Here is a 13888-nt window from a genome sequence, read left to right as displayed (position 1 = left end):
ATATATATATATATATATATATATATATATATATATATATATATATATATATATATATATATATATATATAAACCACCTGTTCCAAATGACCGCTTTGTATTGTTACCATGACTGATCGTTGTTTGGAATGACTGGGTATGATTCACTGAGCCTGGTGTGGAAAGGATTGATTTTGGGATTGATATAATTATGCACTTGGTGTTTTAGTATTTTGTATCAACACGAGACTATACATCCGATAATTCTTATGAATAATATACAACAAACATGCTGGAAGATATTACGATTTATTGAAAACCTGTCACGACAAGAACGTGATCTTCTGGTCAGTTAACATTGCCACATCTTAGTCATATTTCATTTGTAGCATACCAGTGAATGTTGTAAAGCTGTTTCCATGAATGGTTTCCACACCGACAATTTCAGAGTAGGCCATAACATAGACGACTTGGCTTTTGTCTAATACTGTGACCACAGTTACTGACCCTGACTTGTGCCGGTTGGCCTGGATCTCACCTTGATACACTCTACCAATTTCAATATCGCCTTTCATCACTTGACAGTGTACGGTTTTCCCCGGTAGACTAATAACAGTGACGGAGAAGAGGTAAAGACCTCGATAGGGTGCTGTGAATTTGCCTGTCAGTGGGTCATAGGAGTTACCTTCGTTGACCAGGACTTTATCAAAACGTACTACCTCTCTTGCGGCGTGCGTGTGATCTGCTGACATTTGGGCTGTAAAAGCGACGCCAGTCTTGTTCAAACAATGAGCCTGACAGAGATCTGAAAATATTAATACGATCGTTTTTATAATTACAGCAAAAGCTAAAAATCCGTTGTTGTTATGGAGCAGACAATTATTAATGTCTTCATTTTTTTGCATTAACAGGTGCAGAAATAAAAATAAAAATTAAAAACGCAGGTTGCTGGTTGAAATATTGTCAAGTGTTATTTTCAATATTAATAATTTTGTTGTGATCTTTTTCGCAGTTCCAGTTGAATGTAAGTTCACTCACCAAAACTTACCAGTTTGGGAAGTATCACTACAGTTAACACAGAGTTTATGGTAGAGAGTAAAAGGTATTCGACAGTCTAGGATGTTCCGATTGGTCTCATGGTGTATAGGGCCAAATAAATTGTATTTGTATACATTGCTGTATATGCCATTTGTTTGCACTTTTATTGAATATATCCGTGCGTTCTAGGAAGCAACATTATGGAGATTAGTTACTCTGAAGTTTCAATATTGTAATTCTTGCATTTACATGTAATTCGGCCTGAATTAATTCCATTATTTTAGCATGAGGAAGCGATACATGTATGAATTTTCGTTTCCGAATCCGCTTATGTAGTGGTTTAAAAATTTTAAATTCCTTTCCTAATTTAATAAATGCGTCAAGATAAAAGTTTTCATTATTTATGTCAACCACCATAGCTAATAATTTTCTTAATTTTGCTTTCGTTCGGTACAATAATTATTTTATATTCTTAATAACATGCCACATAGTAGGTTGTGACACCACATAAATATATCAATAAACACAAATTTAATCAGTTGAACATTGAATGAATTAAAGAAATAATTAAATTCATTGATAAAAAAAATACATTTACAAGTCCAACAAAGAAATTTAATGAACTGAAGACTCAGAAGGTATAAATCATTTTATTCACACTCTCGAAATGATATTATACATTTTATGCACACGGAGATAATTGAGAAGAATAACACATATCTTGACCAGATTTCAGTTATTATCAACATGTTCATTCAAAGCAAAGCCGTTAACTTTACAACGAAGTGTTTTATGGAGCAACATTGAGAAGTGAGAGAAAATGAAACTACATATAACGAAAGTTTTGTAACTCCCAAAATTGATATAAACCTTTCTATAATGACTTCATAATAGCACCAGTCATAGTTTTGTATCATAAATAGCCTGAAAGAGAAATATTTCTTCCCAAATATTATTTGTATCATAAAATCGCGAAAATAAATATAGATGTCTAAGACTTTTGTAAAACACTATACTTTTATAGATGTTTCCTGTCTCATTTTAAGAGGAAGAAAGTAATCATATTTCCCATAATCAAGTGATGATATATCTAGAGAGAAATAATGCAAGAATCCAATGCTACTCCTGTGTAAATCTCTGACAGCATATTAGAGTTCGGTCTTGTTTGTATTGACCATTTGTTAAATTTCAGACATCTTCAAAACGTTAAAAATGTATGAGCTTGTTCTAATTGTCGTTAAATGATTTGGTTTTCTGCTCATTTATTATGAAAAGGTTCGAGCTGTCATGAACTTTTCGTCTTCACAATATCTCAGGGAAAACATTTTTGTTTCTTATTATTTTTTTAAAGGAAAACTGTCCAAGCCGAAACGTTAGAACTAGTGAGAGCATTTTATCTTCTCCATCAGTTGTCACTCCGTCGACTGATCCGAAATATGTATTACATTTTGCTGACGTGCGAGAGGTGACATGTGTCGATACTATTGCGTACATAGTGGAGATGTGTTCCTTAAGATATGCAGAAGCAATATTATTACTTGAAGATAAAAACAGGCAAAATTATTCCTCTTTATGCTAACATTTGTACCAAGTTTTACAAGTGTTAAATATTCCTAGAATTTCTGGATTTCAAATATTCCAGTGAACAATTAATCAAACAGCAGCTAAAATATGATTGACATTTAATAGAGAAATAAATTTCCAATTATATATAATTCTCAAATGTTGTGCATGAAATCAATCAAGTACAATTTCAACTGTTCAACTACAATGCGTAAAATCAATGTTTATAACGTTTAACGAATGAAAAACTAATATTACTTTTCTGAAAGCTTAAAGTTGTCATAGGAAATATTTTATATTAACAGTTTGAATATTATCATATCAAGCTATACTGACAAAATTAATGAAAAGATAATTGATATTGTTAATCTAATGCTGAGTTTTCCTTATAACAAGATACATAAATGCCTTAGACACTTACATCATGTATGCTGACATCATGGAATATGAGAAAACAATATATGTTTTACAGAGAATAAAGTGGCAAAATTTACAGTTTGAAAAGAATAATCATTGTTGTAAATTGAGATGTTATTTGATTACACACCTACGCTTGAGCCATTCATTATCATTTATAGGAACTATATATATATATATATATATATATATATATATATATATATATATATATATATATATATATATATATATATATATATATATATATATATATATGGACATACACATATGTTTAGACGACCCTTACAGTTCGGTTGAATAAAAAATATTATTTATATATTGTGGAACATTTAGGCAGCATGGCAAAGTTTAAGTCCTATACTTATTCTGAACCTAAAGACTATCTAATCTTAAACTCTACTTACACATTAGACAAATATATCAAATATAAATTTCCATATAGAACGGTTTACCTTAATCAAGCGGATTTAGTTATAGCTCATATTGTAGCTTACTAAACATTATAAAACGTTAATAAATTTCAACAATTATATATGTCTTTTCAACAGTGTAAAAGCAACAATATGGGATGAAATACACCATTGCTGTACCAAAATATTGGAGAGAGAGAGAGAGAGAGAGAGAGAGAGAGAGAGAGAGAGAGAGAGAGAGAGAGAAAACAAAGTTTGATGAAGCTAAGCCAATGCATCACTTGAGGGAGAACGTACTGAGTATTGTTCCATTCACTCATTAATGAAGCGTCTATTTACAAAAATATTAATCGGACTTTTTAAACTAGAACGTTTGAAGCATTTTACTCAATACATTACGAAACCTTATTGATGGATGCAATAATCACATTATCGACCTTAAGACATGTCGACAATTGAAGCAAGCAAGAAAATAAATCTAAAATATGAATTAATTTATTTGGAGATCTTTCAACATATGTCTATGGAGCGCATAGAATTAACATAACTGAAAATGTCAGGATTTTAATATATAAAATATACAGAGTACACGTTATTTTCCAAAGTTAATACTAGATATATTCCATCGCATTGTACTAAAAACTTGATAGTTTAATGAGTGGCGTTTTTGTACTTCAAGGTGAAATATATTAGGTGTTAATGTGGGGAAAATAAAATCTTATTTTTGTTATATAAAACACTTGCTCCATCTTTGAAGGTTAAAAGATTAAACTCACCCTACGACACAACATATTCTCCCCTATTACTTTTTGTTAATTCGCCTCACTTACATATGATGGGCATATAACTATACGAGACTGAAGAAAGCTGTATGATTGGGTTGTTATAATCTACAGAAGTAAATTACATTTGTGTCATTCGACCCTATCTAACTAAAAACAATGCAATTCAAAGTCAGCAATGCAGGATTGTCGTTGTTGTCAAGCTGTAAAGGGAAATAACTTCAGAGAGACGCGCACAGCGTCTGTTCAGATTTATTTATTAATGCTTGACTTCCGTGCCCGTAATGCAAAGTAGTTCTATTTATTTGTTCCAGCTCAAACACTTGTGTTCTTACAGATACAACCTTTACAGATACACACAATGACATGATGAGACATTTTATATTTTCACATGTGAAAAGGTAAGGATATATTCTTCAAATGTGAAGAAATAACAATATTATTTTCACATTTGAAACATGGATGAATACGATAAGACAATTATTTCGCCAACAAGTCCCTATATTTCACACATAGTATCTAATAGAGAAGTCTGTTATTGCATACGACTATCATCCTAATTTCACGAAAAGAGTATTAACATCGGAGAAGTTAACTTGGAGTTCCACTGGTATATACAGTAGAAGACCGAAAAGGAAACAGTAAAAATGAAACATTTTGCAAGGATTTATTTATATGCGATAAGGAGACGATATATTCGGGACTGAGAAAATTTTAAATATAAAATGAAAATGAAATATATATGTGGCGGTACAAATGAAAGGATGTAACGAGTGGTGAATATTTCGATATTTGGGAGCAAAACATAATGTCACTAAGGTAGACCTTGATTAATAGTCATTAAAATCATAGTATTGTTAAAATTGTAAAGGTTTATAATACATAACATGAACCAAATGCATGTTCTCTATGTTGCCAAATTAACTGAATGGGTCCTAAAATCATGTAATAAATGTCAAGAAACAATGGAACTACTTTATTACTCTTCTTTTGTTTCTCCGCTTCTTAAGCATAGTAATACATCTTTGCTGAACAATTATTTTTGTCGATTCTATCTGTCATGCCTATAACACTGGACATTTATTCTCTCCTGAACGGAACCTTGATAATGCATTTTTAGATGTGATCCATTATCCCAACCAATTCATTTAATAAAAGTTAGACAATAGTTGATAAAGTCAATCCAACGATATAAAGAAATGAAATCATCAGATAATGTTCCCGAGGTTAAAAGAGATAACATTAATAAGGTGTAAGTAATGTATTAACTGTTGTTCTTAATGTAATACTAAAGCAGCTTTACCAACGTCTATTTCTTTCTGCTTGTGGAGCGAATCTGCATCTATGTTGTTGATGAAAATTCTGAATCGCTATGGACTTTAAATAATCAGATTAGATCAAATAATTACAAGTGCAGTGAGCAGTTACATTTTGTTTCCAATATGGTCACTTTGATTATGACGACATAGAGCGATATTCTACATGGTTTACATCAACCATCCCTCTAGGTGCCATAGTCTAAAATGTCAAATTACATTAACTTCGATTGTGTCGTATGTGTTTTATATAATGATCGTCTAAGGAATGTTTAAAGAAAATGTCAGATACAATATGTTCCACATTTTCAACACTACAACTGACTCAACACAAAATAACACATCTATTGGTACACATACAACCTTCCTGCAAATTAACCGCATAGCTATATTTTTAAATAAATAAGTGTTGTCCGTTCCAAATATACAATATATGTCAGTTTTATGCATATAAAATCGTTTCTGGCAAGTTTAGACTGCTATATACCAATCAGGAAGTTGTCACTCAATCAGTCCTCTTTGTGTACATTTCACGACTTTAAATGTCAAGGTTTTGCATTTTAAAAAAGGTAATGAAGACATGACTGATGTTTGTCAACGGTTGTAAAGAGATTTTATAAAAGAATGTATATTATATATTTTATAATTTTTTTCTGTTTTTCTTTTTACGAAATGTCAAGGAAATTTTGAGTGTATTGTTATCAAAAATATCATCTGCATGGTGTTTGAAGTGTTAAATCAGTGGTATAAATTCATTGTTCGTGCCATATTACCATCAGACACCTTTGATTTGACATAACGATATACATATTTGGTGTAGTTCCATGTTTGAGGGACTTAGTATGGTGGTCCACCACGACGCCTTCCTTTAGTGCTGTTTCAGTTTTGGACTTAGCTGCTACGAAACAAAGAGTAATGTGAAGACAGAAAAAAATTCTAAGAAAATTTCTTCTCTAACAATATGTTTAGGTTTTGGCCTATAAACTTTGATACCAACTTTCAAATTAATTCAAGAGTTTACCGCATGAAACGCACACAAGTCTCTGGAATGTCTTTTTATAACCTGCATATGGAAATCGACAATGATGAGCTATATAAACTTCAAACAAAAGGACATTACTAGGTAGAAATTCCAGAAGGTATTATTTAGTTTTAATACAGTGGATCTTACAAATCTTATGGATGGACTTATTTACGGACGAGCTGGCGAGGGTAATACTGAGTGTTAAATATGTAATCGTTACAAATGAAGAAAAAACATAATTACAAATACAGTAGATGCAAGAAATATTGGTAATAATTGAGGAGAGAATTACATCCTGAACACTCACACGCAAAAGAGAAAGCTGAAAATAATACTATTCATGTTATCACGAACATTGTGTTTGCTCCCAATGTAATTGTCTGTTTTAAAAAACAACATTGCTGAAACTAGTGGAAATAAATTTTGAAATGATGAAACGTATCATGAAAAGATGTTATATTACATAACGATCTTTGAGAAATACTGATTCATTATTTTATTGATACCCTCAATCATATCTTTTTTGCAAATTAGTTTCATTTTCATTTCTCAGGATATTGCATGTCCTCTTTGGACTACAATCCCTAGAGTCTCCATGATTTATTGTTTCGTTGGGTTTATTTGTGATTTATTTGTGATTTTTTAAATTAGATGGCTTCACGTGTTTTGAAATATGATATCGTAGAAACCTCGTTGATATTATCAATTTACGCTCTCTTGTATAACAATCCACGTCACCTAGGGAAATACAATAATACAGCGGTCGTCTTATGATTATCGCAAGGTTTAAGGACCTGTCCAGGAATACAAAATAACTGCAATTAGGTGAAAGTGTTCTAACTGTCAGTGTCTGAACCACGGACTAGTAATGTTTTTCTTCATTTTCATTGTACAAGATAATATAAGTCTCCTTTTTTATGATGGATGTACCTTTGTCGACAGTCACCATGGTTTGGTAAATACATGTATGCCTATGTCCACAGTCTCTTTTTGTCAATAAATAAATGCATTCGTATCTTGTATTTATAGGTATAACTATTAGTGTCATGTTATCATCTTCCAGTATTGCATTTTTAATTTTTAGTTTTAAGCGATATACAGATGATCAATGTAAATGTGTGCGTTAAATATTAAATGTTATAAAAACATTAAGATAAATAGAAATGTAAAGAACACAATAATATTTTTTTCAAAAATTAGATTTTATTGATGACGTGATGATTTGTTTGGAATTTGTTTGTGTCAGTAAGAAACTCTATTTAATAGGGTGAATTGTGAACATTTTAAAACCTCACTTGCTTTGCGAAATTCCATATTCTTTAGAATTCATCCAACACTACAGTTCTCAATGCACATCCTATTGCTATAAATGTACTGGTAAAAGCTCTCTTTTATTTCGCTGCAGGAAACAGGGTCGAGGAAGTATGCATACCACTTCTAGATGAAAAAGTATTACTGAATGATCATTGAATGCAAGATAAGACGTGGAAAAGGTGTACCTTGATTATCACGAGTTTCACATCTCCTTTTCCGGTCCTGTAGCATCAGCATCTCTACGTCACTCTCTAAGAGAAGTCTCTTGGCCTTTTCCTCCGACAGACGGGCCATGACTGCTTCCAGGTTAGCCTTCTCCGTATCCACCATAAAACCTAACCCACATAGGGTTGCAAAAAATGCAAGTTCTCCTATGATCTGCATCGGTTAAACGCTAGACAGAAAGTACTGCAGTTATGCTTTCACAAACAAAGACATGGGGATAACATGAATATTCATGAGCAGTTTTGACTGGTACACGATTATTATAATTTTCATATACACCAAAATGCAGTATGTGTTTGAATGCTTGAGCTAAATATCGATGTAAACGATATATCTAAATCATTATCGATTACAATTTCATTGCTGAAAGAATTTATAACTTTTTCAGGATTTTTCAAGAGTCATAATATAACAAGCAGTGGATCCTTCACAAAACAAGCAAGCAGTAAGATATTTGTTTTTTATTGTAATTTTTAATCTGTAATATTTGTATTTATTACTTTTTTATTTGTGTAAATTTATTTCCATATACATAGCTTAATTCTGCGTTTTCTTTTTTCAGTCTGGATCCTGGCTCACATCTAATATTGTCCTAGATTATTTTATTTTGTGTATTGTTCTTTTAGTATATCTTAATGAATTACAAGTCAAGGAAAAGAACATATAATGAAACATAGTTTACCTGTCTATATATCTATATTCTGTCTGTTTGTCTGTCTCTTTGTATGTCTGTCTGTCTGTTTGTCTGTATGTCTATAAATAAATACGTTGACAGTCACAATTGACTATTACAGATTAAGTAAGGACGGTAGCGACGGGACAGTCAGATGAGTAATGATAGCGAATGCAGAAATAAGTAAACTATTGTCAGTGTCCGTTTCCTTCCAATCATATTCAGACCAATCCGGCTAGCAGCGATGAGGTAATGAACCTCAAGTGGCATAGCACTGATAATCATAGGACTAGCTTGTTGCTGTCTTGTTCATTAGAATGTGATTTTACAAAGCTCCCGATTGTGAGAAACAAGGTCAGAAGCTTCTGCAATTATTGATGTTAATATATTCCAAATACCTATTGTACGTGGGAAGAATGTGAGCAATGTTGATGCTGACTTTAATTGGAACTTATTCCTGTGGTTTGCCCTTGTTTGGCTATATGTTAGGGTCAGATATTTTTCCGCTGATACGTTCGCTAGATTGTTTGCTACATTGTACAGCTTAGTCAGTTGGGCATTGGTTCGGCTGGATTCGAATGATTCCCATTGGCGATATAGTTGTATATTTGTGGTGAATCGTACAGCTTTCCTCTGAACAATATATATCTTATTTATTAGGCATTTATCATGTGAGTTCCACACAGTTGAACAGTAGTCAAAGAATCAGAACAAATATACATGTATGTGCCATTTATTTTATGTATACAAATAATTTTTCATCGGTTTTCCGTATACACATATTTTCATCTATCATCCGGACATTTCCTCTTAATTTCTCATACATTCATTTCCAGCCTATATTCTGTATGAATGTATTACCCAGGTTATATAGTAACAATGAATTAAATTGATACTTGGTGACCTGGATACTCTTACACTAGGCCGATAAATCAGCCCCTCACTCGTGATGATACCGATTGTCGGGCTAGGGGATCATACGACGTATTCATTAAGGACTTGGTCGCTATATCAACGTAGGCTCTGGTGCATTTGTCACGGGCATCAACAGAACTAAACATTGTAAGATCCGGAACCAACACATATTCGGGTCACAAGTCTTAATAGTGCCGGTTTCAAGGAGCTTGCGACTTATCTAACTGTTAAGGTCCTAGACTTCCTGTTTGGACAAGGACACCGAGGCATCGCATGCATCCTGAAGCAGATCCAAGTTTTATGGCTATATTACCTCAACTCGATCCTCCAGGAAGTGGCGTGGATGCTAGCAATTATATTCTGATGTTTTAACCATTATTTCCTCATGATGCAAGTACAGCCAAAGGTGGCGCCTGCTAGGTAGTTAACCACCGCGGAAATACAATGTTTATCAAACAGCTTTGACATGAGGGAGACATGTGTCAACCGAAGCTTTCCTCCAAATTAATGTATCTCTGCGTGAGTGACACGCAATGCTGGTGCTCACCTGGTGGAATAGGCAGAGTTGTTGTTCTTGTTTTTGTTGTGGGGTTAACGACATGTTTCAGCACACGATCGGCTATACATGGCGGCCAGTATTAATGGTGGAGGAAGAACCCGGGAAAAAAAACCGGAAGAACCACCGACCCACGAGAAGCCACTGGCAAGCTTTCTCACATACCCACATTGGATGAATCCGAGATTCGAACCGGCGCAGACAGAGGTGAGATGGCAGTGATCAGTAACGGAAAGCTCTTTAGACCACTCGGCCATTTGGGGCTCCGGAATAGCAGAGTAGTAACATATAAAGGAGGGTCCTCTTGTTAAAAAAAACGCATAACCAAGATGATCTAACCACCCATATAAATTAAGAAAAAAAAACATTTGCCAGTGTGGCGTCCTCGACCCATGCATGAAACGTCCTTTTTTCCTGTTTTCAATAGTGTAATTGGCCAGAAAGATAACAGTAATATGTCTCTGTTGAAGGCGTTCGCGACATTACATGCAACCACCTGAAACAAACCGCAAACGGATCACGCTTTGGTCGCATCTGAACTCAGGACTGGTGTACCCAAATTTGTAACCCTATAGCAACCGATATATAGATTTTCTGGTAGGGCCCTGGGGAAAGGCACATTGGTCCCAAGAGCTACCACTGCGTCTGCTGCTTTGTGGTAGCCGGGCTCAGCATGCAACATTTTCATTAATACAGTAATTACTTGATTTCATGCAATGCCGAGTAATTTCAGGAGGTTGGCTCGGGTGCGCATTGTATCTAAGACTGTTCTCCTTAAATCACAAAACACAATACAATAATGTTACGGTGTTGATGCATTCTATGCATTATATTATAATGCAGCTGAAACAACCCAAATGAATAAACATACATACAATCAATCATCTGAGTGAGAAAACTCATGGTTCTATTCATTATTCTAATGAAAATTATAACAGAAGCTTAAATAATTTTTTTTCAATGATTTAGCAAGAAACCCATTTAAGAGATTGGTGCTCAAATGGATGAACAGAATTTATATTATTTCAAAATAGGTCCATTTCTTAATTTAAACTGCCGAGTACTGAAACCATCCATGATATTCTACGGCGATAACAAGATTTTCAAATTAAGCTGCCGTGATGCACAGTTGTTAAGGAATAGTAATGAGACGATTTTCAAGATGGCCATTTCAGCAACCATATTGGAATTACATTTTCAATTTAAGACCAATTATAAAACATACAATACTTGTTTTCTTTGTTGCTAAAACCTCAAGTTGATAAGATTCTCCATTCAAGAGGTTTATCAATGATAATTTGCAAGATGACCACTCCGTGGTGGCCATATTGGATGCTCGATTGACACAATTTTCATTTGAAACCAACTTGACATCGTAAGAAATATTTTGGTACAAACCCCATGACAGTATGACGTTCACTTCTGGTGGAGTTGAAATAACAAGATTTTCAAGATGGTTTCCATGATGGACATATTAATGTCAGATCGTCTCCATACTTTATGTTGGAAGCAACCAGATATGATAATGAGTCTTCAAGTAAAAAGCCAAGTATATATAACACGTCAAGCAGGATAAGGAATGATACAAATTATTTTCAATTTGGCCATTGTGGCCGTCATGTTGGGTGTGATATTATTATCATTTCCTTTTAGGAATAATCAGGCATCAGAAAGTGTCGTTTGTCGCATAACTTTCCGTGTGGGAGGGGTAACAATACAATGATTTTCATGACATTACTGTGGTGACCATATTGACAACATATTGGCACAAACTGCATTTATGATCATCCATAACAGAGTGGCATAGCAACATTTTCAAGAAGACGTCTGTAGCTGCCATATTAGATGTCCAAGCAGCACCATTTTAATTAAGAAGCAACAAATGATGGTATAAATGTGTCTGTAAAGTTTTATACAATTCACAAAGTAGTTTAGGAGGACTTATGCAGTAAGTAGTAATAAACTTGTGCCAAACTTGGACAACAGTTCAAGTGTATCCCATAATCGTTTCTGGTATATGACCATGAGAGCTAATACAACCTTTCCTTAGCATTTATGTAGAGTTTTGTTCTAGAAGATCTTCACATAATTGCTGACAACAAACATTTTTGAAACCCTCACCACAAAATAAGACTTCAAGAAAAATATATTTCATCTTGTATATGTTCCAAATTATTCATGCTAGATAATTGGTCTGAGCTTAGGACTGTTTTGCTGGGTCACAATACTTCCTTTCAACATCAACTGAAATAGATTTCATATCAAGTAGTTTTAATTTACCATTTGTGTATGCCCCTGATGAAGCTTCGTTGTCACCTATGGTCATAACACGTAAGGAACTACGTAGCCTACAATCCATAACATCGTTTGTTTTCCTCAGACATGAGTATATGTAACCACATATATAGCATATGAATGAGCTGCATTCCAATACAGTGCATTATAATTCACCATAATAAATTGATTAACACTTCACTATATCATGATTAATAGATTAATACTACACTGTACTATGATTAACACTGCACTTTATCAAGATTAAGTGATCAACACAGAACTAAACCATGGTTAGCTTGGATATTTTGCTGGGTCAGCAGATTGATGTGAGGTGTGGTCCATGCTACATGCTGCTAATATGTAAGAGAAATGACAATTATATTGTGAATGCTGAATAATTATCAAGTTTGTCTCAGTCATATCCAAATGTTATGAAAGGTACAAATTTAAGGATTGCTGAAATTCAATTTCCAATCAAGTATAAATTTTCAGGTTGTTCAGAAATGTACTTGTTGATTAGTTACAACAGACACAATATATTCCATAACTTGACAAAATGATATCTATATTGTTTATTCTTAATGAAATAGATAGTTTTTTATTATTAAAATGAAATGCACAAAAACTGAGTTGTCATTTTCTTATGTGTCCTAAAATAATCAATGATCATAGCATTATTAGTATTAGTTATATGAGGGTAATTATATAACCTTACTACATATTCACGGCAAATAACAACTAAAAGACTTGCAAATATAAACTTTTACAGCAACATGTCAATAATTGCGTATGGTTATAAAGAACAAAACTATATGTGTCATGTACTGAGATAAAAAATTTACATATTTATGCTTAATATTGACAGAACGAACCCCTCCCCCCAAGTGAATGTAGATACTATCACCTCGAGTTAATGTGCAGATAGTCAAACTGTCATGAAATGGTGGATCAAGACACATACATGTTCAAACCCTCATTACCAGGTCATGTACACTGTTCAAAAGCAACAACATAGTGGACAAACAAGAAAAGAACTATGATGAATGCAAAATCAATTGGCAGAAGATTAAAAAGCTACATTAATGATCAAGTGTTTTCACATTTTTGTAATTGTTGATCTTATGTTACTATTTGCATTTTACTTTTACCTTCTGACATTGTGTAATAACAGACATGTTTTTCATTCAGTGAGCACGGTCGAGTTATAACATAAAATTATTCACATTCCGATGAAGTTTTTGTTTGTGACTTGAATGATATTAACATGTTTTCAGCAAAATAGTTCAGCATTTATTTTATTTTACAAAATTATCATATCTGTCACAAATGGTGAATATTGCAAATATGTGTTTATGTTTGTCCCTTTAATCACCTATTTAACACATATCACATATGA

The 13888-nt window shown here is 33.3% G+C and overlaps 1 protein-coding gene across 1 annotated transcript; it reads right to left on the bottom strand.

The window, feature by feature from the left end:
- Positions 1-274: 274 nt before the first annotated feature.
- LOC149786969 (complement C1q-like protein 2) lies at positions 275-8257 on the bottom strand. Its single transcript, XM_089977520.1, has 2 exons — positions 8032-8257; positions 275-784 (listed from the first exon to the last, which is right to left on the bottom strand). Exons 1-2 carry the CDS (start codon positions 8228-8230, stop codon positions 348-350), a joined length of 636 nt encoding a protein of 211 aa, XP_089833646.1. The 5' UTR covers positions 8231-8257; the 3' UTR covers positions 275-347.
- Between the last annotated feature and the right edge of the window lie 5631 nt (positions 8258-13888).

This window comes from Sinohyriopsis cumingii, chromosome 12, assembly GCF_028554795.1.
Source record: "Sinohyriopsis cumingii isolate HCF-2022 chromosome 12, ASM2855479v2, whole genome shotgun sequence".
In the NCBI taxonomy this organism is placed as follows: Eukaryota; Metazoa; Mollusca; class Bivalvia; order Unionida; family Unionidae; genus Sinohyriopsis; species Sinohyriopsis cumingii.
This window is presented reverse-complemented; position numbering and strand designations above follow the sequence as displayed.